The sequence below is a fragment of the Mytilus trossulus genome, unplaced genomic scaffold (assembly GCF_036588685.1).
Source record: "Mytilus trossulus isolate FHL-02 unplaced genomic scaffold, PNRI_Mtr1.1.1.hap1 h1tg000174l___fragment_3__unscaffolded, whole genome shotgun sequence".
Classification (NCBI taxonomy): domain Eukaryota; kingdom Metazoa; phylum Mollusca; class Bivalvia; order Mytilida; family Mytilidae; genus Mytilus; species Mytilus trossulus.
The window spans coordinates 172,450-196,765 of NW_026963308.1; the positions used below are offsets into that span (position 1 = coordinate 172,450).

A 24,316-nucleotide genomic window follows, 5' to 3' on the forward strand; every position below is an offset into this window, starting at 1 on the left:
GCACCTGAATTGGTAATTTTAAGAACATTTTGCAGTTTTTGGTTATTGTCCTGAATATTATTATAGATAGAGATAAACTGTAAACAGCAGTAATGTACAGCAAAGTAAGACCTACAAATAAGTCAACATGACCAAAATGGTCAATTGACCCCTTACAGAGTTATTGCTGTTTATAGACAATTTTTAACAATTTTCATAAATTTTTAACAATTTTCATTAATTTTTTAATTTTTTACAAAATATCATCCACTGTAACTACTTGGCCAAGTTCATTATAGATAGAGATAATTGTAAGCAGCATGAATGTTCAGTAAAGTAAGATCTACATACACATCACCATCACCAAAACATAATTCTGTCATGAATCCACATGTGTCCTTTGTTTAATATGCACAGACCAAGGTGAGCGGCACAGACTCTTTAGAGCCTCTAGTTATATAGATTAGACCATTGGTTTTCCCGTTTGAATGGTTATACACTTGTTATATTTGGGGCCTTTTATAGTTTGCTCTTCGGTGTGAGCCAAGGCTCTGCATTGAAGACTGTACTTTGACCTATAATGGTTTACATTTTTTTTTAATTTGACTTGGATTGAGAGTTGTCTCATTGGCACTCATACCACATCTTCTTATATCTATAGAAATTTTAGGCAATACTTTGATAGCAACAATATAGATACAAAAAATTTATTGGAATGTAAGTATGCTTTAAATCTGACAGTCAAAAAGTTAAAAATTTACAGTTCATCAAAACTGTCAGAAAATTTGAGTTATTTCTCTTAAGCTAGCAACAGTTTAGCTTCAGTGTGGGATGGAAATAAGAATATGCATGATTCCTGACGTATAATACTATTTAGTCACTATTTATAAGGTGAAAGCACAGATTTCTTGAGACATCATCAGAAATACATCAATAATTGACCATTTGGAAAAAAATATTTTCAGATTCCGTCCGATCTGCCATGTTGGACAAGTTGCTTGGCAGTGGAAGCTATGAATCATTTGACATGCGCTGCATGGTTACCGGCCAGTTCGCCGTTGGAAAATCAAGTCTGGTCAAGCTTTTAGTTGGGGATAAAGTTCCAGAAGGGAGACAACCCACTGATGGCATTTCGCTCATAGAAGGTCGCTGTGGCCTTGATATTGAGACCAGAAGTTGGATCATAATTGATCCAGGTAAGAATACACAAATACATACATATATTTATACCTGAGGAAGGTTCAGTGTTAACCTAATGACAATGGGGGAGTGGGGTTTGTGGTCAAGAATGTTCTGTCATTTTGTATATTTATTGTCAGTCTAACAGGGTTTGAATCAAGTGAGAGTATAAAATTTCTTTTTTTCATACCTTTTGGTAGGTTAATAATTAGAAACTAAATTTACACCTGGTATGCCTGGCAGATAATGAAAAAGACATTAACAAACTGAATATCAAATCATTTGACATACTATAGTTCTTCTTATAGTCATGGATTTTTGTTTAGCATCTTGAAGCCTTACTTACTAGAGCGCTTTACAGGGATTTCTTTTTGTCTAAATTTATTTAATTATTTATTTTAGAGAAAGAGGTTGCCATTTTAGCAACTTAATTTAATAGAAAATTATTTGACAATTAAAATTGATTATGTTTTTTATATTTTTGACAAACGTTAGAAGGTGAATAGTGATAGGTTAATAACGGGGCTTTATTTAATAAGTAGGTTATTTAGTCTAGGACTATTATACTAACAGGACTGGAAACTGATTGATCTGTTGAGATTTCATTGTCTCGATAGTGGAGTATTGATTTTTTGTTTTGATTGACAGCTTATCGTGTCACGTGGTTAATCAGTCTTCGGTACATGTGAACAATAAATTATGGCGAACAAGTCAGCATATCAAATACCGTTAAAATTGGTGGATTTGAAATAAAAAAATATATATAATTAAATGCAAACAATGAAAATATATGTCATTGAATAATAAAATTATTTTAACAGATGAAATACATTTACTTGAAACAAGGATTTGTATAGAAATCCTTGCTTGAAGTAAATGGTTTTACACGGGGACAAACTTATGCTGATCAAAGCTGGGACTATTAAACTAGGTTCTTCTTTATTCTAACTTAATCTTTGAAATAGTTTTGAAAGATAAATATTTTTCTTATTCATGAAAAATTATGAATAAGTAGTCAATATATAATATAATGGTGTTGAAAATAAAACAAATATAGTCGAAATGCCAGCACTTTACTTGACCGCTATGAGTCGAAGGCAGAGGCATGTATATATGTCTCTGGTCAAAGATTAACAAATCATAATTAATCCTAATAAAAACAATAAGTGTGCAATAAAAACAATGTTGACAATTTCAGTTCATAATCAATTCCTATAACAAAAGTTACCTGGGTGACCTCATTAAAATATAGCCACTTTGTTTTGAACTTTTTTTAACTTCGTGTTTACACCTAAATTTCAATATGGCAGCAACAACAAAAAAAGCCGCTGTGAACGGAGACTACCTTTGTAGTTCTGATTGTGGAACCTATTTCACATATTTTCACGAAGTCATATATGCAAATGCCACCTGAAGACCATTATTTATAAAAAAAAAAACAGATTTTAATAAAATTATTGCACACTTAAAAAGGAGTAGGCAGTTTTATAGGAACAGAATAATTTATTTGAGCCCTGCATTTGGTTTCCAGTTGTAACGGGAAAGAGATTAATATTCCACTTTTCACTTAAAAAAGTGACAATACAAATAGGCCAATCCAACCTATAACCTATGAATATGATTTTACAAAAACTTAACTCGCGTATCTCTTTTCGATCAACAGTTATAAGACATTTTATGAATCTTATTATTTCCACATCATCCCCACCCAACTATCATCCTGAACAATTCAACCTTTATATGTCATTTTTGTCGAGCCAGCGACTTTTGTCGCAGAAAGCTCGCCATAGGGATAGTGATGCGGCGGCGGCGTTAGCTAATTTCTTAAAAACTTTATATTTTAGAAGGTGGCAGACCTGGATGCTTCATACTTTGTATATAGATGCCTCATGTTACTAAGTTTCCGTCAGTCACATGTCTAATGTCCTTGACCTCATTTTCATGATTCAGTGACTACTTGAAAAAAAAGTTAAGATTTTTTGTAATATTAATTTCTCTCTTATTATAAGTAATAGGATAACTATATTTGGTATGTGCGTACCTGGCAAGGTCCTCATGCTTGTTAGGGAGTTTTCACTTGACCTCGCCATCATTTCATGGATCAGTGAACAAGGTTAATTTTTGGTGGTCAAGTCCATATCTCAGATACTATATAGGCAATAGGTCTATTATATTCGGTGTATGGAAGGACTGTAAGGTGTACATGTCCAACTTGCAGGTTTCATCTGACCTTGACCTCATTTTCATGGTTCATTGGTTATAGTTAAGTTTATTTGTTTTTGTCTGTTTTTCTTATACTGTATGCAATAGGTCAACTATATTTGGTGTATGGAATGATTGTAAGGTGTACATGTCTAGCTGGCAGGTGTCATCTGACCTTGACCTCATTTTCAAAGTTAAGTTTTTGAGTTTTGGTCTTTTTTGTCGAGCCTTCGACTTTAGTCGAAAAAGCGAGACTAAGCGATCCTACTTTCCGTCGTCGGCGTCGTCCACAAATATTCACTCTGTGTTAAAGTTTTTGAAATTTTAATAACTTTCTTTAACTACACTGGATTTCTACCAAACTTGGACAGAAGCTTGTTTATGATCATAAGATAGTATCCAGAAGTAAATTTTGTAAAAAAATTAATCCATTTTTTCTGTATTTTACTTTTAAATGGACTTAGTTTTTCTGTGGGGAAACATTACATTCACTCTGTGGTTAAAGTTTTTAAAATTTTAATAACTTTCTTAAACTATCCTAGGTTTGTACCAAACTTGGACAGAAGCTTAGTTATGATCATAAGATAGTATCAGAAGTAAATTTTGTAATAATAATCCATTTTTTCTGTATTTTACTTTTAAATGGACTTAGATTTTCTTCCAGTTAACATTACATACAGTCTGCAGCTTAAGTTTTCAAAACATTTATTAGATTGATTAACTATCCTAGATTTTTACCAAATTTGGACAGAAGCTTCTTACAATCAAAAGATAGTATCAACAGAAATATTTTTTTTGATTTTATTTCTTATTTTTGTTGAGGCTGCAATTTACAGCAAAAGTAGGCAAGACACTGGGTTCCGCGGAACCCTTACAATTTTTTTCTAATACTATATGCAATAGGTCATCTTAATTTGGTGTATAAAAATATTTTATGATCTATATGTCAGTCGTGCAAGTTTTATTTGACCATGACCTCATTTTGATGGTTCATTGCTCAGTGTTATGTTTTTTTGTTTTGGATGGTTTTTCTTAAACAATAAGCAATAGGTCAAATATATTTGTTGCGTGGACGAATTGTTAGCTGTACATGTCTGCCTGGCATGGTTCATCTGACCTTGACCTCATTTTCATGGTTCATTGGTCAATTTTTAAATTTCTTGGTTAATGTTAAGTTTATGTGACAGTTGTAATAAAGCCTTATATTTGGGACTATCAACATAATATCAATGATTAGTAAAGAAGGCGAGACATTTCAGTGTGTGCACTCTTGTTTACACTTAAAGTGGGATTTGGTGATTAATATAACACCTGTCAAAGATCGAGATTTATTTTATCATTATAGTAATCATGTTTACATTAGGGATTATCATTTCCAATAACTATAAAAACAAAAAACAAATTACCGAAATTATAAGATCAAGGCACGCTGTTCCTGCAAAATAATATGGCGTATCGATAAATCGTGCAGGTAAAGTCTCATTCTAACGATGTAATGTTGAGTATTATTACACTGATTGGTTTAGTATAATTGTCCCAGATTTAGTGTCAGTCTTATGATGTGGGTCATAATAGTCGTTATTTCTAAAAAAAAAGGTGTAAAAACAAAATGCAAGCGACATTGTTTTGTTCCAATGTGACCTCAAATATTGACATATTATAACATTGTAGACTTAGTCATCCTTGTATTGATTCTACCTGTTATTAAAGTTAAATCTAAATTGTATACCGTTTTAATATATCAATAAGGATATGAGGTATGATTGCAAATAAGACAACTATCCACCAAATTTCCAATAAAGTGGATGTCGGTATTAATTTAGCTATCCATACCAAAGTTTATCTATTTGCATATATACATATAGAATATATATATAATAGATAACATCAGTTATTTGTTGTTTATTTATACAGCAACTTATAATGCCTTGGATGTTGTATACAATAAAGTGTTAATGACCTCCGAAGAAGAAGATGAAAGTAAACAAACAAAAACACCAGAAAAACCTGAATCGGATGAAAAGCCTGTTGATAGTCCAAATAAAGAAGATACTCAATCTCAGAAGTCTGAAGCCACCAGGTCAACAGATTTCCCTGTGAACCTCTCAGATGAACCCACTACACAGCCACAAGCATCCCAATCTTTGTCACTACAGATGTCCTCCAGTGAGTCTAAAAGACAGCAAAGGAAGAAGAAAATGACGACCAAAATGACCAAAAAGGAAATAAGAAAGAGAATGGAGAAAGTCCTCAAAAGTGGGAAATATAAAATGAAAGTTGGCCGACTCATCTTCTGGGACTTTGGTGGACAGTATGTCTATTATACAACACATCAGACTTTCATGACATTCAGAGCCTTGTTTCTGGTAGTTTTTGATGGTAGTAAAAGATTGAATGAAGAAGTCCCTGATGTTCTGTGTTTTCCAGGGCAACACATGACACCAACCCCAGCAGGTAATAAGTGTTAATTACAATTATGAAATCTATATGTTTATACTTGTCTTGTTTGTCAATATATATACATAAACTAATCATAAATACCAGGAGTGAAATTTTCAGAATTTGCACCAGACGTGCATTTCGTCTGCATAAGACTCTTGAAATTGCTGTAGAAGATCATAGTAAATTGGAGGCATACTGCAATGTTTTTCATGTTTTCAATTTTTATGGAGATTGTAAGCAGTTAAAAACATATTCATCCACATGTACAACACATATTTGTTTATCTAGATTTGACATATCAATGTAATAAGTAAACGGATTGAAGCCAAAATAAGGACAAGCTTATGGTGTTCGTGTGACGTGTTTGTTGACTGCTGTTTGTCTTTGTCATTTTTATTTTGGAAAATTGTGTCTGTATTCTCTTGTTGAACTTCTAGTTTATGATTGCCTCCGTTTTTTCAAACCTGATCAAATGTTACAAATAATAATATTCACGTTATTATATTTCAGATATTAAAATATAACTAAGATGCATTACAACTCATATCATATATCGTATTTTAGTTTAACTCTACTTTCATTGACTTTCAGTCTTTTTACTACACTGGGTGAACTCAATCCTTACCTACTGTAAAGTGGTGTATGCTGGCATCCCTAAGATTTTGTTTGTTGCCACCCATAAGGACAAGATACCAGTGGTAAGTCAAAAATAGAAAGATACATGTAAGTCTTTTGTACATGCATTCCTTAGATCTTTTTTGTTGTAACCAATAAGTACAAAGTACCAGTGGTAAATATATTAATAGGTATGTATATCCACGAATATTTGAGTTTTCCTTAATCCACTAAATTGGTACCCACGAAAATAAATGAATCCACAGTATACAAATAATTCATTAAGATATCTAGACAAATGCTAGATATTTATCAATAGTATATAAGGTAATTTGCATAGGTCCAAAGTGGAGGTAGACTTCTTTACATCTGTTCATGTTTCAATTTGTTTCATTAATCTTAAGCTTGATGTTAGTGATCTCCTTATTTTTACCAGTGGCGGATCCAGAACATTTTATACAGTCCCACTGACTACCATTACCAGTGGCGGATCCAGAACTTTTTATACGGTCCCACTGACTACCATTTCCCGTGGCGGATCAATAACTTTTTATACGGTCCCACTGACTACCATTACCAGTGGCGGATCTAAAACTTTTTATACATTCCCACTGACTACCATTACCAGTGACGGATCCAGAACTTTTTATACGGTCCCACTTTTAATTTTTACCAGTGGCGGATCCAAAACTTTTTATACGGTCCTACTGATTACCATTACTAGTGGCGGATCCAGAACTTTTTATACGGTCCCACTTTTAATTTTTACCAGTGGCGGATGTAGACATTTTATACGGTTCCACTTTTAATTTTTACCAGTGGCAGATCCAGAACTTTTTATACGGTTCCAGTTTTAATTTTTACCAGTGGCGGATCCAGAACTTTTTATACAGTCCCACTGACTACCATTACCAGTGACGGATCAAGAATTTTTTATACGGTCCCAATTTAATTTTTACCAGTGGGCGGATCCAGAACTTTTTATACGGTCCCACTGACTACCATTACCAGTGGCGGATCCAGAACTTTTAATACGGTTCCACTTTTAATTTTTACCAGTGCTGGATCTAGAACTTTTTATATGGTCCCACTTTTAATTTTTACCAGGGGCGGATCCTGAACTTTTTATACGGTCCCACTTTTAATTTTTACCAGTGGCAGATCAAGAACTTTTTATACCGTCCCACTGACTACCATAAACTAGGGCCGCTACCTACAGTCATGCTTTGTTTACCAAATACAGCGTAGTCTGTGTTCATTAGAAATATGGTAACATAGGCCATAGTAAAGATAGCAGCTTAGTAGGTATGTCTGTAGTCTTTGTAAATTGTATATGATGTCTTAGAATGTACTTACTGCAGTGGGATAACTATTAGTGTGTGTCATTCCATGCAATGATTATATCTCTATTGCAACTCTAATTTGTTTTGTTGGCAGGAGGATGTCGAAACAAGACGTGCACTATTGTACAGCGAAGTAGAGGAATTATTCAGGGACCATGAAGGAAGAAATCATCTTGTTCTTGACAAACAAATATTTGTCAATGCAACTGATAAAGCTGATCAAGAAATTGAATCCCTGAAAAAAGCCATCACAGAGCTTACTTTCGACCATCCATGTTGGGGGGAGAGGATGCCAAACGCTTGGGTTCCCCTTGAACTGGAGATAGCTGAGTTGGTTGCTGCGGGAAAACAAATCCTGTCATTGGATGAAGTTGAAGAGTTAAATGCAATCGGCACAGTATCAGTTCTGAATTTAGAACAACTTCATGACTTCCTTAATTTCCAACACTCGCTAGGGAAAATCGTCTACTTTGATACCCAGCAGCTCAGAGAGTATGTCATAATCAACCCCCTTCTCATGGTTGAGGTTATGAGGTCCTTTGTGACAGGTATTTATGTTAAAACTTATTATGGAGATTATGAGATCTGTTGTTTCAAAAATATGTCAATTCTTATAATGGAGATTATGAGATCCTTTTTGACAGGTATTTATATCAATACTTATTATGGAGGTTATGAGGTCCTTTGTGACAGGTTTGTATGTCAATTCTTTTCATGGAGGTTATGAGGTCCTTTGAGACAGGTTTTTATATAAATACTTATAATGGAGGTTATTAGGTCTTTTGTGGCAGGTATTTATGTCAATACTTATAATGGAGGTTACGAGATCTTTTGTGACAGGTATTTATGTCAATACTTATTATGGAGGTTATGAGGTCCTTTGTGACAGGTATTTATATAAATACTTATTATGGAGGTTATGAGGTCCTTTGTGACAGGTATTTATGTCAATACTTATTATGGAGGTTATGAGGTCCTTTGTGACAGGTATTTATGTCAATACTTATTATGGAGGTTATGAGGTCCTTTGTGACAGGTATTTATGTCAATACTTATTATGGAGGTTATGATGTCCGTTGTGACAGGTATTTATATCAATACTTAGTATGCAGGTTATGAGGTCCTTTGTGACAGGTATTTATGTCAATACTTATTATGGAGGTAATGAGGTCCTTTGTGACAGGTATTTATATCAATACTTAGTATGCAGGTTATGAGGTCCTTTGTGACAGGTATTTATATCAATACTTATTATGCAGGTTATGAGGTCCTTTGTGACAGGTATTTATGTCAATACTTATTATGGAGGTTATGAGGTCCTTTGTGACAGGTATTTATGTCAATACTTAGTATGCAGGTTATGAGGTCCTTTGTGACAGGTATTTATGTCAATACTTATTATGGAGGTTATGAGGTCCTTTGTGACAGGTATTTATATCAATACTTAGTATGCAGGTTATGAGGTCCTTTGTGACAGGTATTTATATCAATACTTAGTATGCAGGTTATGAGGTCCTTTGTGACAGGTATTTATGTCAATACTTATTATGGAGGTAATGAGGTCCTTTGTGACAGGTATTTATGTCAATACTTATTATGGAGGTTATGAGGTCCTTTGTGACAGGTATTTATATCAATACTTAGTATGCAGGTTATGAGGTCCTTTGTGACAGGTATTTATGTCAATACTTAGTATGCAGGTTATGATGTCCGTTGTGACAGGTATTTATGTGGTTATGATGTCCGTTGTGACAGGTATTTATGTCAATACTTATTATGGAGGTAATGAGGTCCTTTGTGACAGGTATGTATGTCAATCCTTATTATGGAGGTTATGAGGTCTTTTGTGACAGGTATGTATGTCAATCCTTATTATGGAGGTTATGAGGTCTTTTGTGACAGGTATGTATGTCAATCCTTATTATGGAGGTTATGAGGTCCTTTGTGACAGGTATGTATGTCAATCCTTATTATGGAGGTTATGAGGTCTTTTGTGACAGGTATTTGTGTGGTTATCAGGGTTTCCCCTGGGTCAAATGTTTTTTTCGCCACCTCTTTCGCCAAACCAATATTTTTTTCGCCACTTTATTATTTTTTTCGCCAAGTAACACGAATATATTTTTCTTTTAAAGTTTTCCTTCTTTCCAGCCCCCCCCCCCCTAAATAAGAAGTGTTTTTTACAACAAAACGAAGCATCTTATCACTTGGAATTGATCCCTCGTGAAAGGTGTAGTCATAACATTGAAGGATTTATACTCTCATGCCAACCTTTTGAATAGATTTCTTCATAAAGACAGTTTTCTTTTCTAGACCATCGTAAATAAGTAAAACTATATGCTTGAAACACGTGTGTAACTGAAACTACTTTGAAGTACCCACTCAAATCAATGATCTACATTAAAGTGAAATGATAAAGTTTTAAATCAGAGACCTTTCTTGCTTTTGAACATTTTTCGTCATAACAACAATTTTCTTTTCTGGACTATCATAAAAGAAGGAGAAGAAGCGTACAAATTTTGCCTCAAACACGTGCGTCGCAAAGTGGTTAATAAATCCCTTTTGTGACATCTGACAGAAGCCATTTAACTGTATTATTTAATCAGTTGATTATTGATTTTCTGTCATAGATTGAATTCCGAGTATTGTCTGATCGGTAAAGTCAGAGAAACCCGAAAAAAGTAAATAAACAAAATGGCTGAAAATAAATCGTAATATATATTTCTTTCGCCAAATTCTTTCGCCAATGACGAATTTTAATCGCCACAATTATTATTTTTTCGCAAATTGCGAAAATGTCGACCGCCAGCGGAAACCCTGGGTTATGATGTCCGTTGTGACGGGTATTTATATCAATACTTATAATGGAGGTTATGAAATCATTTGTGACAGGTATTTATATCAATACTTATAATGGAGGTTTTGAGGTCCTTTGTGACAGGTATTTATGTTAATACTTATTATGGTGGTTATGAGATCCTTTGTGACAGGTATTTATGTGGTTATGATGTCCGTTGTGACAGGTATTTATATCAATACTTATTATGGAGGTTATGAGATCCTTTGTGACAAATACTTAATAATTGACAAATTATGTAACAATCCTATTTGACAAGATGTCATTAATTTTTACCATTATTGTCATTTGTGGCATCATAGATGTAAAAAGAGAGATGTCCAATTAAATGTATACTTTGCATAATACCAGCATGTGTGAAATCTTGAAATATTAAATCATGAAATTGATATTTTGAGATAAACATTTCAATTGCAGGAAAGAGTCCTTAAATTGTCATGTTTGCAAGTCCTTTTCCATATCTATATTGAAATGACTTAAATGAAATTCCAATATATGGTCAAATGAAATTTCAAATTTTCAAAAATTGGATATTTTGATCGCTTTTTGTCCAGCCTGCGACTTCTGTCGCAGAAAGCTCGACATTGGGATAGTGATATGGTGGCGGCGGCATAAGCTTATTTCTTAAAAGCTTTATATTTTAGAAGGTAGAAGACCTGGATGCTTCATACTTTGTATATAGATGCCTTATGTTACGAAGTTTCCATCTGTCTTTTGTCCATTGTCCTTGACCTCATTTTCATGATTCAGTGACTACTTGAAAAAAAGTTAAGATTTGTTTTAATGTTAATTTCTTCCTTATTATGAGTAATAGGATAACTATATTTAGTATATGTGTACCTTCCAAGGTTCTCATGCCCGTCAGACAGTTTTCATTTGAGCTCGACCTCATTTCATGGATCAGTGAACAAAGTTATGTTTTCGTGGTCAACTCAATATATCAGATATTATAAGCAATAGGTCTGCTAAGTTGTACATGTTCAACTGGTAGGTGTCATCTGACCTTGACGTCATTTTTATGGTTCAGTGGTCAAACGTAAGTTTTTGAGTTTTGGTCTTTTTTTCTAATACTATATGCAATACGTGAACTATATTTGGTATATGGAAATATTTTATGCATATGACCTCATTTTCATGGTTGATTCATCAGTGTTAAGTTTTGAGTTTTGTTCTGTTTTTCTTAAACTATACGCAATAGGTAAATTATATTTGTTGTATGGAAGGATTGTAAGGTGTTTATGTCTGTCTGGCAGAAATCATCTGACCTTGACTTCATTTTCATGGTTTATTGGTCAATGTTAATGTTTTCATGGTTAAGTTTGTTTCTTAGATACTATAAGCAATAGGTCAACTATTTTTTATGCATAGATTGGTTGTTAGGTGTACACGTCTGTCTGGCATGGTTCATCTGACCTTGACCTCATTTTCATGGTTCATTGGTCATTGTTGGTCAATACTTAGTTTTCTTGGTTAAGGCTGTTTCTTAGAAACTATATGTAATATGTCAACTATATTTGGTGTATTGTAAGGTGAACATGTATTTCTTGTTTGGTTTATCTGACCTTGACCTAATTTTCTTGAATCATGTTAAGTTTATGTGATACTTGTAGTAAAGCTTTGTATTTAGGACTATCAACATAAAAACAATGATTAATAAAGAAGGCGAGACACATTTCAGTGTAAATTATCTGATTTCATTTGGATAATGGAAGAAGCTATACTTTAAAAACAAATAAATTCATTACCAATACACTCGAGATCAAATTTAAGGTTGTTAATTTTTCTGATCCAGTTAGTTTTTACTCATATATTTTTTTTATATTTTGATTTGAGCTTGCTTGTTTTTACATGACAGTTTTTTTTTTCATTTCTCTTATCTGGTTAGACGAAAGCAAACCGGCACAGTATATTTTGCATTTGTATAGTCCGAAGTTTCCTAATTGATATTCTTGTTACACATGTAAAATGAATGAACAATTATAAAAAACGCCATTCATTTTGAAATATAGCAGTTTTCTAGAGTGAAAATGAAGTTACATATGTGAGGGTATAAATGGGACGGACTGATTAAAAATAACAGGACCAACAATTATATATAAAACGAAAGAATAGGTGCTGAAATATAAATAAAAGTAAAATTTAATTTAGATAACATGGAGATTTGGTCTATACCTATTCCTATAACCACTCCTTTTTGTTAGATTTTGTACACAGACTGTATATCACGGACAGTTTTATATTGGTATGGTAAGTTTTACCTGAGTACACCTGGTTCACTCGCAATCACGCACGTGATTCATTGACCTTGTTCATTGTGTATTAAATTAAACAAGCCTGTCAGGAAGTCAACCGTAAGAATACCCGAATATGTCATTTTTACAATACCCGGGTAATTACCGGTATTAAGCCATGCTGATAACAAGGAGACAAGCAACTTTTACAGCAAAGATAAATCTCAGTTTATAATTCCTCCACAATAAGTATCTCCGGACTTTTTTTCACTTTATTCTGACTACTTTTACATTATTATAGCATAAATCCTATATAATACTTGAAACTGCATCTCGGTGCCAAAAATGTAAATTTAGTGACGAGTTAAAACCAATAAAATTGAGAATGGAAATGGGGAATATACGATCTTTTGTCATTTACAGCTTTTCAACCTGACTTCACCATTGTACGCTAATTATTTAACCCTCTAAAAAAATTAAGATTAATTTTTTGAAATATTCTTATCAATCTTAGTGAACCATTACTTGATTTGATGATTTTGGAAACTATGTAGACTTCTTCCATTACTTGGTCGGATAGAACATCCAACAGCTTGACAAGTCATTTGAACACTGATTAACGGACATGTCATGCTGGATGCTAGGACTTTGTGGTAATTAGATATCTGTGGTCATTAGTTTTCAAGATGGCGTCTTCCCGAGAATTGAGAGTCTATTTTACAAATCTAATAACTTACTTATCTAGACTAATAAACCTTTGGGAATATGTTTATTTATTTAGGATAAACGTAATATCAAATTTTATTTTTTTTGCGAATATCCCTTTAATTCAAATGGATTTAAAATGGAACAGGTCAATTGTCGAATTCAGAAAAGCAATTACAAAAGTTCATATACTTAATTGATAAGATATTTAAAGCATTGAACCAGTGTTCTTTAAAATTATTTGGATCATCTTCAAAACTTTTGAAATAGTTCAATAATGATGACATCGTATTTCATGAATGGTCTATCATCAACATTATTTTCAAAAAACGCTCAAACTTTTGTCTTTTCAATTTGAGGATAAAATTTCTTTTACAAAACAAGTTTTCATCATATTATATAACCGGCTCTGCTGGGCGATCTGCTTTTACGAGATTGGTGTCCATTAAACCTTATCCATCAATGTTATATCAAAATTTAAATTTGCTCTCTGCCTAGGTCTGCTTTGACACCCATTTTTATCAACCTGCTGGGCGATCTGCTTTTACAAGATCCAATACTCCCATAACATATAAATCAATTGTTTTCGGCTGCTAAAATTGTTTCCCACATGTTGACATAATTAAATCGTTGTTATTAAGATGCCATCGTAAACAGCATTCTTATCCGGATTTTAAAACGTTTTGACAACAAACTATGAAAAATTATAGTTGCCTTATTCGGTGAGAGAAACTTTTCCAGAAATATCGATTTTTATTTTATTTTCCTGAATTGGGAATTCATTTTCATGTCCATTTTTTGGGGGCCGCTAAGCGGCCCTAAACTATATAGTGGAATCATCCCTGCACCTGCAGTGTGCTTGTCCAATTGGTAAGTGAACATTCAAATTTCAAAAACGGTAAAAATATTCCGCAATCTAGTCTTAATTTATATAAATCATCACATGAACCAGCCCCATCAATCTAGACAAGTTAACATACTTTTAGTATTTTCCCTTCCAAACTATACATTAAGTATAGATGTTTTAAAAATATTGGCGAATCAGAATATAATTCTGTTGTTGGTGCCCATCAGATTAGACCTTGTTATTTCAGGGAAAAATATAAATTGATATCTCCTAAAACATGTAAAATCATTGATTTTTAAAACCTTGAACAAAAGTGAAATAAAAGAAGATTATACCATGTCAGTCCTGATATTTATTGTCTCCAGCACGAACCATTCTGGGGTATCTAGAAATACCCGGCTTCGGTCCGTCCTTCTTGTCTTATTAGCGCTTTCATCTGTACATTTTTTTTTAGATTTTTATTAAACTTAAATGTCTCGGACAGGGTTGAAAAACAGTGCTGATGATTTATTTTGAAATGAGTTATGCCCCTTGATAATATAGGGTTATTGCATGAATATTGGGGAATATTGTCCCGAGTAGAATTTTATATTGCACGAGCTTGCGAGTGCAATATATGTTCTACGAGGGACAATATTCCCCAATATTCATGCAATAACCCTCTTATTGTATAGCAATATAATATTTGAAAGTAAAAATTGGTTTAAACTAAGATTTGACCGTTGATGACGTCACGAATTTGAAGATTTATTGCACTAGTGCAATATTAGAATTTATTGCACGCTAACTTTTGGTTACGTTCTGTGGGAAATATTATATTGCTACGCAATAATACTAAATATACGGTAAATTTCATTGTAAGCTCTCATCGGTACATCCTGCCTGGTTTTTGTCGAGCCTTCGACTTTAGTTGAAAAAGCGAGACTAAGCGATCCTACTTTCCGTTGGCGTCGTCGGCGGCGGCGTCCACAAATATTCACTCTGTGGTTAAAGTTTTTGAAATTTTAATAACTTTCTTAAACTATACTGGATTTCTACCAAACTTGGACAGAAGCTTGTTTATGATCATAAGATAGTATCCAGAAGTAAATTTTGTAAATATAAAATTCCATTTTTTCCGTATTTTACTTACAAATGGACTTAGTTTTTTCTGCAGGGAAACATTACATTCACTCTGTGGTTAAAGTTTTTATAATTTTAATGACTTTCTTAAACTATCCTTGGTTTGAACCAAATTTTGACAGAAGCTTGTTTATGACCATAAGATAGTATCCAGAAGTAAATATTGTAAAAAGATAACTCCATTTTTTCTGTATTTTACTTTTAAATGGACTTAGATTTTCTTCCAGTTAACATTACATACAGTCAGCAGTTTAAGTTTTCAAAACATTAATTAGATTCATTAACTATCCTAGATTTTTACCAAACTTGGACAGAAGCTTCTTACAATCAAAAGATAGTATCAAGAGGAATTTTTTTATTGATTTTTTTCCTAATTTTTTGTTGAGCCTGCGATTTACAACAAAAGTAGGCGAGACACTGGGTTCCGCAGAACCCTTACAAATTTTTATTAAACTCGTAGCATAGGTCTTCATCAGCCATGTCTTGACAAGTTCAAAAATCAGTGCTGATTGATTAATTTCAAGTTATAGGAATTCAGAAAATGATCTGTCTTCACCAATATTGTATCCTGTATTCTCTTATTTGGATGAATACAGCTATCAACACATATTTAGACACTGACCTGTGATTGAAAAGTAACAATTTGCTAATTATCTCGTTAATTGACTCAAGAAAAATGAAACCAGTCAAGCTTGACATACAATTTTATATATCTGATTACAGATTTGCCATTGCAATTATGAAATATTAACAATTTGAACATCTTTATACGTGTCTGTTGGAGAAATAAAAGTTCCTGAGAAACTATTGTAAACCAATCAATTTTGTTATCACTTAAATGAAAAAGCTTTAAAACAAATTTTAAAACAATTTTCTTAAGTGTAAAGGAGCACATTAGCCATAACTAATTTCAACTTATAGCTGAATTTATGTAATTTTAAAAAAAAGTAGTGTGAATAAAACAAATAGAGGGCATTGCTTTTGGTAGATTTTTAATTAATGATAAATATTTATATAATGAACAAATACAATTGTTAATATTTGTAGGAAACGGGTATATGTTATAGTATATATAATTCTAAATACTGAAATTAAACTGAAAACAGTGTGTATGCGTTATAAACATGATAAATGTCCAGACATTTTCTCCCTGAATGCAGGTGTGAATGCAGGTCACAACCTGCATTTTTTTACTTTCAGAGGTTGCTTAGCATCATATTCTGTTTTGAGCCAAGTACAAAAAATAAATTGTATTTCAAGAAAAATGTATATCTACCATGCACTCTTACTACTGCTTCAAATGAACTATGTTGATTAAAACCATCATCTGTTTAATTTGAAGCTGACGACATACAAATTCTGTGACCCTGTATTATGTAATTGACGACATAAATAGCCGTCATCAGAAACATATTGCCAATGTCATAGACAAAGCGATATATTGTCAGCAACTGTAGATCACAAATAAATATACTGTCAATGCAATTTGACTGCCTAAATTGTATAAATTAGTATTTTGATAGGTCATGTGCTTTTGTGGACAGCATGCAGGCGATCGTATTATGTGTATCACTTGAAACAATCAGTAATGAAAATGGAAAAAGAATAATTCATGTTTTCTCAGAAAGTGTTTTACCTATGTATATTATATTTTTCAGACAAATTATTTTGGCCAAAGATGAGAAAAATGCAGGAAATTTTCAGAAGAATGTCAGACAGTGGGATGATATGCAGAGAAGACATGTACAGGATTTGGGACCAAAAGGACTTCCGTGAAATTCTACCATACAAAGAGTTTATATTCAACATCCTCATCCATTTAGACATCCTGGCAGAGCAACGTAGATATGATACAGCTACAGGAAGTCGGATACCAGTAGATAACTTCTTTGTTCCCTGTATGGTCAAAGAACGAAATACCACCTGCTTCATGGACAAAGAATGTACACCAGAGAGAGCGATATGTTTAGCATTTGTTTTTAAAGGGACTGTCATACCACCAGCTTTGCCCAATCGTCTGATCAGTGCATGTCTGAGCATGTGGACTTTGAAGCAGTATGAAGGGAGAAAACTCCTCTTTTCAGGATTCATTGTAGTATCATTTGACAAGGCACATGATATTGTAGTATGCGTTGAAGGCAACCAGATTCTGCTTTATATAGTCCATAAAACCTCTGCTGGACTTATTGTACCAGATATAGCCACGGGAGTTAAGGAATGCTTGGTTCTAACAATGGAGAGAATTTCAGATTTCTATCAGTCCACAATCAATGTCAAACACAGTCCACAATTACCTTTCCATCTTGATTATTCATGTGCCAAGTTGAAATGCTTCATCAGTGAAGAGGAAGCTTTGCAGACCAATGATTGGGTTTGTGACAAACATAAACAAACACACAGAGCCGGAGACTGGCTGGTTTGGAACCAAGATAAGGTATGTGAATTAAAGTGATATTAGTTTACCAATTTTCATATCTCGTAAATGCAAGTTTTGCCTATTATTTAGAACTCGCTATAAATAGAGAAAATCTGGCACAAGCAAAAAGATCAGAATGTTGACCTCTACCTATTTCTTCGCGTTAGAACTGTCAAAAAACTTTTTATAGGAGTTATTGCTTTAAAAGATGAATCTTATCATTTATAAAAATGTTTGCCTTTTATCTTGAAAATTATAATAAATAGACAGAAACTTAAAATAGAAAAAAATATCAACCAGAGATGATCTACTATTAAGTCTACATGATATCTTCAGTTGACTCTCTATTAGTGTTATTGACCTATAATAACGATTGTTAACAATTGTTTTGCATGTTAGCCTAATTTCTTAAAAGGTATATTAGATAAATAGAAACAGTAGATAGCAAAAATGATCAGCAAGACAAGACCTTCAAATAAGCTTATAAATGACCGAAATCTTAAGTCAAATCATTTTTGGAGTTGTAGCCTTTAATGATATTTTTTTTTCTCAATTTTTGCTTTATATCTTGAATAGGGTAATAGATAGATATAAATGTTAAATGTAAATAGAATAAATGATCAGCAAGACAAGATCACGAATAAGCCAAAATGGCATTTATAAGTGCGCAGATGCCTCGTTTTATGCCTTTTGATGATAATGTTTTACATTTTTTTGGCATTTTTTGCCTCTTATGATTATCTTGAAAACTATGATATATAAATAAGAACTTTTAAAAAATAAATTATCAGCAGAATAAGATGTACAAATTTGTCAAATTGTCAGTAGTCTCTTAATAGAGTTATTCCTCTTTCATGATGACTTATCCTAAAAAGGGTATTTAAAATTCTAGTTTAAATGCCTTGGAAATCAGTTTTTTCTCCGTTTTACTTCTTTAATAGCAGAGGTCAAAGTTAGGCTTATTGAAATACCTTTTCCTGTCTCTTATGAGTTGCCAGTTTATTTTACTTATATTAAATACAGAACGGGGAATTACTCTCATATTAAATCCCTGTATCACTTAGCAGTCTTCCAACTAAGCCCTTCAGAGTGAAAATTTCATATCTTCTCTCAATTATAAAATGGTTAAGCTGAGATATAAATATGTCATCCACTACTGATTAGGGGACAGATGATATTACATAAAACAGATGTTTAAAACAAAAATTGACTGTGTAAATTTTTGATAAACCCTCAAGTACAGAAATTACAAGAGTAAAAAGTAAATATTCTGATTTAGTTTTACATCTACACCTTACCTCATCAGATATTAAAAAGAAGAAGCACGAGTTTTGAATAATGTATTATTATTCATAGTTTTATATGTTATATTTAAGCTTTGAATCTTTAATATGGTAAATTGCGGTAAATTTCAACAGCTTAATTTAGTTCATTACATACACATTAATTTGTTGTTACTAAAATACTATGAGAGCTCAACCACACTCTTATTGCATGTATTTATAGATTGTCAAAAGATGTTAAGAAGAAGAAAAAAAGAAAAGAATATAAGATGAACAATTAGGTCTTTTCTCATCTAGGGGATAGATCCCATTGATACTAAATGATACCTCAATATTTTTATGGTAGGGGTGTGCCATTCTGGTCTAAAAAATGTACCAATTTCATATACATGTAACATAACGTTCAGCACCTATAGTCAGGGGGGCTGACTGATCTAATAGGGGGCCGCTCTAGTCATCAGTGATTCCCTAAATAATCAACCAAATTTTTCCCATGAAAAAAAGGGGGGGCATTTGGAACTTATTTTGAAGGTGAACTTTCATATTAATTCATATATTAGTTTAATTTAGTATAATAACATTGACTATTTATAATTTAAGATTCTGAATAGCATATTCATATATGAAATGAAGATCATACATACCCCAAATCAATATATAGTTATCAAACGTAAATGCATTTTTATATAGTATGTTATAAAAGGAGGGTCATTTTATATAAAACCTCTCAAAAAAGGGGGAGGCAGTGCTGTGCATTTACTATTAATCCATTTATGCAACAATTACCACTTGCGGATCAGGATAAAATAACATGTGCTTCCTGTCATTTAACAAATTTTAATTGGAGTGACAGTTTAATTTGAAATTATAGTGGGTTTTTTTTAGTGGTGCAGATGATAAGCCCAACATCATTTTGATGTGATTTCTCGGGCTTAGTTGCAAGACTGTTAGGTCAAAGTTTCTCAAAATATCCTGAAGATATAACGAGCAATTTACCAAAAACAAATGTTGGTTTCTTTACAGTTGCAAATGAGTAGACATACCTACAAAGTGGTCATTAGAATACTCTTACAATGAAAAATGTTTGATATCATATCCCAAATATATATATGACATCTTGCAAAAAAAAACAGCACAAGAAATAAATTTGGCGGGAAAAAAATATCAGAACAAAATTAAAATGACATTCTGCGGAAAGTGTAAAGACCTGAATTACATGTAACAGTTTTTAATCATTTTCTTAAGAAGTGAACACATTTATAATAAGTGGAAAAAATAGTTGGTTTTATTATTAATATGTTTTAAAATTTGGCACCACACGATTGAGTCTTTGTTTGTGTTCGTGCTATTTTAAAAACAAACAGCAATGACTGAGAAACAGGAAATGGGTATCTGTGTTTTTGAATTATATGTTGTAATCATAGATGGTTTAGCTGCTCTATTCATGCTCTGGTTGTTTCTTGTTGCTTGTTGTTCTTAGTAGTAATTGGAAGATTGCTGTATTTCTGTTTTGCTTCTTTTTTTTTTTCCATGGTAAAATAGGTCTTTTTTTTCATCTTATGGTTTATCTTTTACTCTTTGTATATTTAAAGTATGAAAATATAATACGACTGTGTCATGTAATTATCTGTATATATTTTATTTCTACAGAAGAAAGATCATTGTGATCAGAATTGTCCAGGTAAGATTTATGTAGCTGTGAGATTAATGTTCAGCAATTCCACTCAAAATCTCGTATTGTATTAATAACATATTGAAACTTCCTGTACTTAGAAGTTCCAAGTTCAGCTTGGAAATTCCAAATGAAATATTCGAAAATTTATAAATGGAAGTTACAAATTGCTTTCCCAATCACAAAAAAATCATAAAGAAACAATTTGCAATGCTGAAATAATTAAATTATAATGTATCAACATTTCAAGCTAATTTTAGACTTGATACCATCTAATTAACCATCGGGATGATCTCCGATGAGTTTTGTAGGGCATGATGTACTCATGTAAACTATATACAAATGAAAATATGCAACACATCAAATTGTAGAATAATGATTTTACTAGGTCTATTTGATTTCATGTTAAGATAACAATAATATATAAATAATTGAAAATATCTGTAATTAAATGATTTCATGAAAAGAATCAGTCAACGAAAGGGTTCTTTGAATTCAGGTAGCTGCCTAGTTTTACTTATCAATGTATCATGTCCAGAATTTTATAAATGAAATATATGCTAAGATATTCAAGTTACAAAATGATGTTATACTTGTCAAGAAAATTACATAATTTGTGCAAGGTGCGGGAATCTGATATATTTGTTTTAAAAATGTCAATGATGTCATTGTTAAAGTAATTAAAAGGATTTCCGAAGTAAAAATCAGTTATCAATTTGGGGATGTACGGCGGACGGATTGGCGGCTGCCAAACAGTGTCTCTTCAATAACATGAAAACCCTTTGACGATTTTTTTTTCAAATTTAAATATTTTGTGTCCGGCGACTATTTGCGCGTCTGGCGTACTTAATTATAATCCTGGTACCTTTGATAACTATTAAGGTCAAGTTCAATTTTCATGATTTTAGCTCTTGTTGTTGTTGAGTTTTCACCCTTTTTAATATCAAAAAGTGGTATTTATAATGTGATTGAGATATTTCTCTTTGTTCAAAAATGGTTGAATATATACATAAAATTTGATTACACTAAGCCATACTGTTATTTTTTTTTATCTGACAATTATAATTAGAGTGACAGTTTTATTTGAAAATTTTCTGTTTTCTAAGTGTTGATGATTACAAGCAATACAGGAGTTATATAAATATAGTCAGAAATTAACTGTTCATTATAAGACATATTGAAGATAATAACAGATAAATTATATTTTTCTTTTCTTTGTTAAATTGTTTGAAGAATTTTGTGGTACAAAAGTAGGTGTGTTTGTTATTCTGTATAAGTTAATTTGTTGCGTGCTATACATATAATTTTTGTTGTTGTGTGTTAATTTTGATTTTTACTTTATCCTGTTTGGGGTTCAAGACTTGCAAATTCATTAGATAATAATCTATTTTTATAAGTTAAAAAGTTAAAGTTAAGATAAGTTGCATATCTATATTAGTTTGCTACAAACAAACAAAAGAAAATATTGGGAACTATCAACTGTATATAAATAAAGTTTGATTACACTAAGTGTTTTAAAATGATGTCCCCCTTTTATCAAGATAACACACACCATCTGGTAATTGTCAATCATTGGAGTGACAGATTTATTTTAAAACTATTAATTATATTTGATTATAATTTAAAATAAATATAACATCATATCTAATTACATCATATCTACTTTAAGAGTCTAGGGTTAAATTATAACTTATTTTAGATTTACATTATTTTCCTTGAACGGAAAAGGTTTAACAAAGAAGTATTTCATTAAAAATTGAATTCTTGGGGTTCTTTGATTTGCTGATTCTAGCAATGTACTTAGATTTTGGATATATGAACATATTAAATAGGTAAATGTCCATTTTAAATTTTTTTAGTTTTTTTTACCACATTTATTTTTGTAACAAACCCATGTTGTATCAAATATTCAATCACAATCCAAATTAAGAGCTGTTTTAAGCTTAAATGTTGTGTCCATATTTGCTGATATGAATATGGAAATTATATTTCTTTGAAATCGCAGTTACGATATAAATAATAACATTAACGGAACCAATATTACTGAAACTTTTGCATATTTTACATGTTTAAGTTTGTGTTTAAGTCAGTTTAAACTTGCTAAAGTTTACATGAGTAAGCCAGCTTAAAGAGAACCACTTTGGATAAGTCGATGGCGTTTGGTATGCAGTTCTGTCACTGTCCATTGGCACATTGAATGCTTTGCATAGATTACATATTAAATGTATGCCATTTTAATTTGAATATTTCCATAATACTATCAAAAAAACATACAGTCAAGATATATCACTGTGTCCACATTTGCATAGATTACATGTTAAAGTTATGCCATTTTAATTTGAATATTTCCATCATACTTTCAAAATAACATACAGTCGAGATATATCTCTGTGTCAACATTTGTATGAAGGGAATCATTGGAAGGTGGTCTCTTGATTAAGGCTTTATGCTTATTGTTAGGCAAATAATTTTTTCATGGCAATTTTTATTTTCAGGTTTAAGTGATGATGCTTTAAAACAAAGACCAAGTGATATTGAACTATTACGTTTGTCAATCAAATGTCCATCAAACCAAATGTATGAATTAGTGACACATCTCGAAATGTATGAAAAATGGAATGATATCACATACAATTATAGAGAAAATATCGAGGTAGCAAAGTTTTTGGTTTTATCAAAATGGAAAGAGATGAAAGTTGAGAGCAATTTCAAAACCTTGGCAGAAGCTCTAAAAAACATGGATATATCAACTCATGTTTTGTGTCAAGTAAGTTTTTTATAACTAATTTATCAAGATTTTAAACTTTGAACAATCAAAACTGTTTTAAAAAAATTGAAACAACACGTTTAATAATTTCTTGCATCCGAAGCACTTTTCTGTATTTACCTTCATGAGGAACGCTCAAAGCCAAACATTTGAAATCCGAAGATGTATAAGTACCGAAACCGTTGAAGAGCTATATGTCAACAATACCTAAAATAAATAGCCATATAAAGATGTGTATATGGAAATTGTCGACTTTTTTCATTATCATGTCTCCTACTTACATTGCATGGATTGGAAGTTGTCATGCTTGATATATATAGACACTTTTGTGTTCTGCAAAACTTATGTTCTCTTGTATGTCTTTTGTTATGCGTTTTATATATGTAGTAGTATGGTTGCTGTGTTAGAAACAATAAACATCACATTATTCATTCATGCATGTTGCATGTACAGGTTGTTCAAGTTATGAGTAACTGAACGTTCATGTTTATTCAAAGTTAAACTTGCTAACAGATGGCAGAATTAATAGGAACCAACTACTCCACATTTATCCACATTAAGGGAGGGATGGTATTAAAAAAAAAGACAAATTCTGTGTTTGTGTATGATATTGGCAAGATACATGCAGATTAATTGTTCATCTTTTCCCAAATTAAGTC

The 24,316-nt window shown here is 32.1% G+C and overlaps 1 protein-coding gene across 1 annotated transcript in view; it reads left to right on the forward strand.

The window, feature by feature from the left end:
• The first annotated feature begins 945 nt into the window (after positions 1-945).
• LOC134700856 (uncharacterized) overlaps positions 946-24,316 on the forward strand; it is a 28,393-nt gene continuing 5,022 nt past the window's right edge. Inside the window, exons 1-7 of the mRNA XM_063562013.1 lie at positions 946-1,175; positions 5,275-5,814; positions 6,394-6,500; positions 7,855-8,308; positions 17,178-17,953; positions 20,869-20,899; positions 23,386-23,657. Of these exons, the coding sequence (XP_063418083.1) occupies positions 962-1,175; positions 5,275-5,814; positions 6,394-6,500; positions 7,855-8,308; positions 17,178-17,953; positions 20,869-20,899; positions 23,386-23,657 (2,394 nt within the window). The 5' untranslated portion in view covers positions 946-961. The remainder of the gene's footprint in view (positions 1,176-5,274; positions 5,815-6,393; positions 6,501-7,854; positions 8,309-17,177; positions 17,954-20,868; positions 20,900-23,385; positions 23,658-24,316) is intronic.